The sequence below is a fragment of the Oryzias latipes genome, chromosome 1 (genome assembly GCF_053564925.1).
Source record: "Oryzias latipes strain Hd-rR chromosome 1, Olatipes_Hd-rR_3.1".
NCBI lineage: Eukaryota > Metazoa > Chordata > Actinopteri > Beloniformes > Adrianichthyidae > Oryzias > Oryzias latipes.
The window spans coordinates 6,294,699-6,302,864 of record NC_136237.1 but is presented as its reverse complement, the minus strand read 5'-3'; the positions used below and the strand labels follow the sequence as shown (position 1 = coordinate 6,302,864).

Here is an 8,166-nt window from a genome sequence, read left to right as displayed (position 1 = left end):
AGCTCGAGGGGTTGATAACCGGAGTGCTGGCACTGTTTAGAAACGTGGTGGGGGACAGGTCGAACTCTGTCGTGGCCTCCATGCCCTGCTGCTTCAGCCACCGGCGCTACGCGGCCATAGATGGGTCCCAGGCCACGGTCAACGAACGCGGATATCCCGTCTGGTTCACCTTGGACGACATGGACTACTGCAACCTGATGTATTGGATCATCCTACCGAGCCTGGGGGCGAGGGTGTATCGCCGGCAACCCGTCGTCGAAAACGAAGCCCACGCGGTGCGCGACCCGCTGAGGTACAGGGACGGGGAGCCGAACCTCTCTCTCGAGCTGGGCATCGACGGCAACCTAGGATTGACCGTCGCCCGTCTGACCGGGGAATGCGTCTTCTCCAGGGTGGCGCCCGAGGCCTTCGCCGAAGACGCCAGCGAGCAGTTCGAGCCCACGGCCTCTCGCCACGTCTCCTGCACGGACCTGGGATTCCACAGGAACTCTGTGGTCACGTACATGTGGTCGATAAGACTCAGGAAGATCTCCGGCATCGGAAACGACCTGGCCAAAGCGCTCCTCGGCATGCACTACAGCACCCTGCTCACTCACGACGTGGTCAGGGATCACTACGACACCGTCTACTACTCCGGCTTGTCCTACCTGATGTTCAGGGGAGTGAGGTTCACGGGCTGCGGAGTGTCCCTGATGCAGCAAAAGTCGGCTCTGTACGCGCTGGGCACGCAGGTGCTGTGCAACCCGACGGCGAACAACACTCACCAGGTGTGCACCGTGAACCAGTACTGCGAGTCGGTGGTGATACCGGACACCCTGGAGTCGCCCGGGCTTTACATCCCCAACCTGTACATGAAAGACGTGCGAGGGGGAGACGTGCACCTGGAGGGGCGCGGAGGGCCGTACGACATGGTGATCGCGGACGCCTTCAACGGCTTCTGCCCGGAGTCCGACAGCGCTTGCGGCTACCGCAGGCCGTACATCTTCACCACCGGCCGGTCCCAGAGCCTGCAGGGACTCACGGGCGAGGTGCCCTTGGATCCGCTCATGCGCTCGGAGGCCTACACCTGCATGCCCACTCTGCTCAGGCCCTTCAGCTCGGCGCTCAGGTCGCGAGGCAGACGCAGAGGCGACGGCGGAGAGGACAGCAACCACAGCGTCTTCTGCGACGCCCTGCACGCGGCGGAGTTCGAAAAGAGCGTGCTGGATCACGTGGGGGACCTCTTCAAGGACACCACGGAGAGAGCGAATGGGAACAAGCGGGCCACGGACATCATGCAGCCCTCGCTCGGGGTGGCTTTCTGCGGTACTTACAGCATCGGGAAGACCTCGGACAGGAAGCTCATGAGCGCCTGCGCCGCGACGGGCGGCGAGCCCCTCGTCGACAGGCTCGCGCCCAGAATCAGCGGCACGGGCCTGTTCGCTTGCAACCCCATGCAGACCACCGCTCGGTTGATAGCTCCCATATTCAGCAGGATATTCGAGAGCCCCAACCATGGTCGCAGGCTGTTCTTGTGAGGGAGGAAACGGAACGTAAAACGGGCGAAGCGCGCGGGAGAAAGGAGAGAGAAGAGAAAGCAGGGAGGAAGGATGCCTCGGGTCAGGGGGCCCGGCTTAGCGCGCAAGGTGGCCCGCGGACTCTGGGCCTTTGCTGAATTGGTGCTTTTGTGCGGGGTCAATTTCTTCGTGACCCTGTACATGCACCCAGTTGACCGCGAGCGCGCCATCGCCTTGATTAGGAAGAGGGAGGAGGCCGAAGTGGACGCCGCCATCAACACAGTGGCCAGGTCCATCACGGGCCTGGACGCGAACATAGAAATGATCAAGGGGATCATCGGCTCCGAGTCATGTGACAGGGCCGTGACCGCCGAGTACGTGAACGAGCTGCGCTCGGCCGAGACTCAGAGGGACCAGCTCCGCTACATGCTCATGGCGCTCAGGGGCCGGATCGATGCTGTCAGGCTGGTGGGCGCGGTGGACACTCTGTCAGACAGCGTGGGGCTTCAACTCAACGCTTCGGCCAAGATAAACAGGACGGTGCTCGCCTTGAACGTCCACAGGGACCTCGACGACATGAGGGAACCGGTGTCTAAAATGACGGTGGAAGATGCCAGCGGGGCTTACGAAGACGGCCATCTTACTCAGAGGCACCCTCACTGGCTCGTGTGACCGCCCTTAAACTGGGTAGTCCCGCTACGGTTCTCTGATGGGGAACGCATATAAATTCCTACCGGAAGGTCTGGGTTGTTGGGGTTTCAGGGCTTTTCTTTTCTTTTCTTTCTTAGTGTACCTGCCCTTTGTATAAAGTGTGTCTCTTTTGCTGTGCTGCCTTTTTTGTTTTGTTTTCAAATGCAACAGTGTTTGACTGTCTGTGTGTGTTGATCTTGTAACAAATTCTGAATAAAATAATTTCTGAAAACACAACTGCTTGGCTTGTTTCCATATTCTGTTTGCCAAGAAATGTAGAGAGAAGATGTGAGACTACAGTAGGCGTACTTCAATCAACAGCAATATGATTTTATTCAAAGTACAAAAGGAAAATAAGTCTTACATTTCAAGAGGGTACAGTTCATGTGATTGGATTGCATGCTGAGGGTACAGTTCATGTGATTGGATTGCATGCTATGAAAAAGAAATGCACGAGGTAGAAAGACAACTACGCAAGCCTTCGCTGTTTCAATGGCAGTCACAAGGAATAACATCTGCTTGTCGAAAGAAACCTCTGAGATAACTGTGGTAAAGAAAACAAATTGTAAAAGAGTAAAAGCAAAACACTTCGATGACAATTCCTATGCAATCATGTTCCACACACCTGTTTTTTTCAAAAAAAAATATAATATAAAAAAATGATGATGAAATAATGTGAACATTGTGAGCAAAAATGTTCATACGTAGACATTTTTGTCACCTTCGTAGCAAATGGGTCGGGTCAGCGTATTTCCAGTCTCCGAGTTACGGTGGCAGTCGCTGAACTCCTCTGCCACGTTCATGTAAAGCGTCTGGGATTGGCAGCAAGACAGCGGCCTGTAGTCGAACAGAGCGGCCGCAGCTGCGTTTTTAGCCGAAAACACATCTGCGTCCAAGGCGAAGGGTCGTACCCTTTTGTGTACGTAGCTGGGATCCGCTTTCTCCATTCCGCTTCGGGCGGCAAGCTCAGCGATGGCTTGAACGATGGTGGGTCCATCGAGCGGCTTGCAGTCCAAGACCACGTGGATGTCCCTTTCAACGCTCCCGCCGCCTTCCCTTGAGCGGTACTGCACGGTGAACCACGTGCGCAGGAGGAAAATCATCCTCTTGAACTTGACCTCGGACACCGTCTCCCTCAAAGAACTGTCGATCAGTGGGAGGACTCTCATGCTCCCACCCTGGCACACTCTGGTGGTGCACCACGCTGCCAAGACGATCTGTTCCTTGAACACGAAACAGCACCAGTGAAAGTAATGCGTGCCCATGTCCACGTCGAACAGCCGCGGCAGGTGCACGTCGGGCCCGATGGCCGCCTGGGTGCTCTCGGGGCACCATTTCCCCACTAGCACGCGGTCCCAAAACCCCGGGATGTGAGGCATGCAAACGTATCTGTAGGCATCATACTCAGGCAAGAGCTTATTTTCCCAGTAGGTGAAAGACATGTCGTTTGCTGGATTCTTTATCAGGGTCTGGAACGCTGCGTAAAAAAAAAAAAAGAGAGAGAGAAATCAGAGAGAGGAAAGTCAGACTCTTGAAGCTGTGCAAGGTCGAGGTGCTAGAGGGTGTGCCTCTTACCTCGCTGAAGTTCCTCGTCACTTGGCGACCCTTCGGCCAACATCCTTTCAACGCATTCCTCTTTTTCGATCCTCGTCATGAAGCGGTCGCTACCTTCTCGCTCCAGTTCCCAAGCTCCTACAGCCTCCATCTCCGGCATGTCAGCCAGCGCGTTTGCCGTGGCGTTCACCATTCCGTTCTCGGAGACGACCCAGTGCTTTCGGCAGCCTCCCTGCGCTCTGATGCACAGCGTGCACAGGACGCATCCGCAGAGGCACTGCACGGGTCGATTGAGTTGCAGGAGATACCCGCAGCACACCGGCGCACGGTTGAAAACCCGTCTGCATGATGGGCAAGTGATGAGATCTTCGAGCGTGGATAGGGAGACGCCGGGGATGCCGTCCCAAGGGCGCGGCCCCGCGCTGCCCTCTGCGCTCCAGCACGCAAGCTCCTCTTCTGCGGGCGTCCTGGGCTCGCGTCGGTTGGACTCCACGGAGAGACAGAGCCCTGGAGACTCACTCTGCAGCGCTGCGCCGGGCTCGTCTTTCGGCGGCTCGACGTCAGGCTGCGAGCTCGGGCGTCCGTCCCCTCCATGGTCGAGATCTTCGTCACCCGTCTCGGGTGGCGGAAGTAGAGAGCCTGGAAGCTCAATCGTCTCCGCGCAAGTCGAAGCGACCCGAGGAGGAACTTGGTAACCGTTTGGGGGTTCCGCCGCGCGCGGCTCGATGCAATCGGGGTACGTGATCAAGTTGATGTCGTCGTACGCTTTCGTGATGACGCTCTCGCACAGCATGGCGCTGGCTTCTTCCTCCAGCGTACCGTACTCCTCGTCCTCAGTCGAAGTCAAATAATATCTGGAGGGGTTTCTGTAACGCACCCACAGTGACACAAAAGACAACTTGTGAATATCACCTTCAAACCATGCCTCCCAGGATCGACGGGGATACCCACGGCTGGCCGCTGATGCTCCAGATGGCAGTGTGCAGCTCTTCGTCCATTCGCTTCGCGACCTCGACGCCTTCCTCGGACTCCGGGACGTCGATCTCCCCCGGGCGGAGCGAGCGTTCGCTCTCCGCGCCTCGGTCTTGCTCCGTGGCGTCCACTGGGCTAGGCGGAGGCGCCGGAGTGGGCTCGACGTGGTTTGCTTTCCGCAGGGCTTCGAGTCCAACGCAGATTGCGCCTCCCGGTACCGGCTGTCGCCCTCCATCCGCGAGGGCCTCGCGACACCCCGCGCTTTCAGCACCAGGACACAGAGGCTCGCCGCGAGCCTCTTCCGCCTCGTCTTCGGTTTCCTCCGGAGAGGCCGCCTCGTTTTCTACGCGCCCCCGACTCTTGTCGTCTTCGTCCGAGGAGGAGGCGCTGACATCAGATGGACTGCACGCGCGCTCTTTGGCCTCGTACTCGGCCGTGCGAATTTCGCCCTTCTCTTCTTCGCCCTCGCTGTACTCGCCTTCGCTGGAGCTGTCTTCCTTTGTCGAACAACACCCTAGTCTCCAGGGCCTGGTCGCGGTGTCTCGCTCCGTGCGACGGCCTCTCCGCGAGGACGACGATTGGGGGTTCGCGCGGTCAAAATTGCAACCGGCGTGAGGCACAGCCCAGCGAACTGCCTTTCGCCTGCCGTCGTGAGCTTCACCGACATCCACGCCAAAGTGCGACGGTTCTTCACCAGTGGGCCCCTCTGGCTCGGTCCTCCTTTTCACGAGCCGAATCTCGGATTTAGTCCTGCGAGGGCTGAGGCTCGGGTCCCGCTTGCGCTTGATCCTCTCGCTCCGGTGATATTTGCCGTCTCCTTTTCGCACGCAACCGCCCGCAGGGTTTGTCCTTCTGCGACGAGGTGCAAATTCAGGGTCGAGCTCCTTTCCAACCTGCCTCTTGAGTGTCGGGTAGAGGGGAGGCTCGCGGTCGAGACGGACGCATCCGAGGGCCCGCTCGCGTCCGCTTCCTCGGTAACGATCGCGGACTCCATCCCTCTGGTCGCGGCGGGAGATCTCGCCCTCGGCCCACTCGGGCGTCCAGTCGAAGCGCTTTCTTTCTCTCCTTCTCTTCTCCGTTTCTTGCCTTCTCCTTTGCTGCAGGTTGCGCAGGGGAGAAGGCGTAGTGTATCTGCGTTGGCCCCCGCCGATCCTTCTTTGTTCGGGCCTGGCCTTCCTCTGCATCTTTTCGTTCTCGTATCCAGCCGAAATCACCCTCATTGCACCGCGGGCTTCGTTAGAACAGAGAGCCGAGTTCCACCCAGATGCCGAGGGGCGAATCTCTAGTGTTCCTGTACGAACGAACGCTGGGGTGTGAGCTCAGTCCTCTGTGAGCAAACTTGGCAGCACCTATATAGCCCCTCCTCGACAGTCTCGAAATCTCTGCAACAGAAGAAACTCTCACCTTCCTCACTTTCATGCCAAAACAAAACTCATCACTATCAGTGAGTCTGACCTTCCCCCAGAGTGCAAGAACTCCGCTCGCAGCAAGACGTCTCTGGGTTGGACGAGATCCGTCAGAGTCAGGCCGATGTTTACAGCGTCTGACCGATGTGAACAGCGTCCGTCCGACAGCCACTCGCCTCCTCCGACCAGGCTTAAAAACGGCCGAGTGCAGTTCATAGAATACGACCGATGCTCGCAGTCACTGTCCTCCCTCCTCGACCTTCCCGCGAAGCTCAAAAAGTCAGACCGGCATCTCGCACGCCAAGCATCCACGGTGGCATCAATCCGCTGTTAATCGGAGCAGCCCAGACATTCGAAACACAAAAAGTTCTGGGCTCAGAAAAGAAAACTGGTAGGCTCAGGGGAAGGTAGATAATGTTTGGGAGCAATAGGAAAACAGGAGAGGCAGGGAGTAAGACATGAAGGTGGAGACTTGGGAGGAGCAGTGCTCAGGGGAAGGTGGAGAATGTTTGGGACCAATAGGAAAAAAGGAGAGGCAGGGAGTAAAAGATGAAGGTGGAGACTTGGGAGGAGCAGTGGAAGCCCATGCTCTATGAAGGTGGGGGGAGAAAAGAGAGCAGAGTGGTGTTGGTGACCATAAAATTACTTCTGATCAGCGCAACTGCTTGTGCACGCAGATGTTTTTTTTTGTTTTGTTTTTTTTGTTTTGTCAATTCACGCTTGCAGAAGCCAAGCTTACAAACCTCTCTCTTTCCCACTCCGGAGATCGGCAGGAATAAAGCACAGGGTGCACTGCCGTGAACGTGTGAACACATTTTTTGGTTTTTTTTTTTTGACAAAGAAAATGTGTAGTGTATTTTCCCAGAGATGAAGCGCAAGCTGTGTTCGGTGGCAAAACACTTCAAAGCAACGAGAGCATTTTTGAACGAGCTCCTTTATTTCGCACTCAAACGCACAGTGTCCATCTCAGAGCGCACCGAGCTTTTCAAACAGTTTCACGACAAGATACATCTGCTTATATCCAAAGGATGGTGCACATGCAACACAGACAAAATGAAATACACATGAAAACCCACTACGCAAACTACATTTCTCTTTCCCACTCCGGAGATCGGCAGGAATAAAGCACAGGGTGCACTGCCGTGAACGTGTGAACACATTTTTTGGTTTTTTTTTTTGACAAAGAAAATGTGTAGTGTATTTTCCCAGAGATGAAGCGCAAGCTGTGTTCGGTGGCAAAACACTTCAAAGCAACGAGAGCATTTTTGAACGAGCTCCTTTATTTCGCACTCAAACGCACAGTGTCCATCTCAGAGAGCACCGAGCTTTTCAAACAGTTTCACGACAAGATACATCTGCTTATATCCAAAGGATGGTGCACATGCAACACAGACAAAATGAAATACACATGAAAACCCACTACGCAAACTACATTTCTCTTTCCCACTCCGGAGATCGGCAGGAATAAAGCACAGGGTGCACTGCCGTGAACGTGTGAACACATTTTTTTGGGTTTTTTTTTTTTGACAAAGAAAATGTGTAGTGTATTTTCCCAGAGATGAAGCGCAAGCTGTGTTCGGTGGCAAAACACTTCAAAGCAACGAGAGCATTTTTGAACGAGCTCCTTTATTTCGCACTCAAACGCACAGTGTCCATCTCAGAGAGCACCGAGCTTTTCAAACAGTTTCACGACAAGATAGATCTGCTTCTATCCAAAGGATGGTGCACATGCAACACAGACAAAATGAAAAAAAAAATACACATTCGATCCAACTACGCAAACTACAGCATCTTAGTCCTCCTCAGCTTTGCGGATCTGGGGATCGCAGGCCCTGCTCCGCCTCCCCCTCCGCAGTACACCAAGTAGATGATCCCAGCAGAAAGCGCTCCGCACCAGGTCGTGAGAAGGCCCATCGAAATCCACAAAGCCGAGCTGCTGGCGAACCCCGATAGCCAGCCTCCCAAAGAGACTCTCCCTGCCACGATCTCGTTGTACTTTGCGTCAAAATCAGTCAGGTCTCTGGTGATGTTGTTCAGGTTTTGACGCA

At 55.5% G+C, this 8,166-nt stretch overlaps 1 protein-coding gene across 1 annotated transcript; it reads right to left on the bottom strand.

Annotated features, from left to right (window-relative positions):
* Positions 1 to 2,495: 2,495 nt before the first annotated feature.
* LOC144993840 (uncharacterized) lies at positions 2,496 to 6,262 on the bottom strand. Its single transcript, XM_078949611.1, has 2 exons — positions 3,762 to 6,262; positions 2,496 to 3,663 (listed from the first exon to the last, which is right to left on the bottom strand). Exons 1-2 carry the CDS (start codon positions 4,945 to 4,947, stop codon positions 2,885 to 2,887), a joined length of 1,965 nt encoding a protein of 654 aa, XP_078805737.1. The 5' UTR covers positions 4,948 to 6,262; the 3' UTR covers positions 2,496 to 2,884.
* Between the last annotated feature and the right edge of the window lie 1,904 nt (positions 6,263 to 8,166).

Excerpts from the sequence above, each read along its gene's own strand:
- LOC144993840 (XM_078949611.1), bottom strand. The coding sequence starts at position 4,947 with ATGGAGGGCGACAGCCGGTACCGGGAGGCGCAATCTGCGTTGGACTCG. Across the intron at positions 3,664-3,761 it reads TGACGAGGAACTTCAGCGAG|CGTTCCAGACCCTGATAAAG; the intron begins GTAAGAGGCACA and ends TTTTTTACGCAG.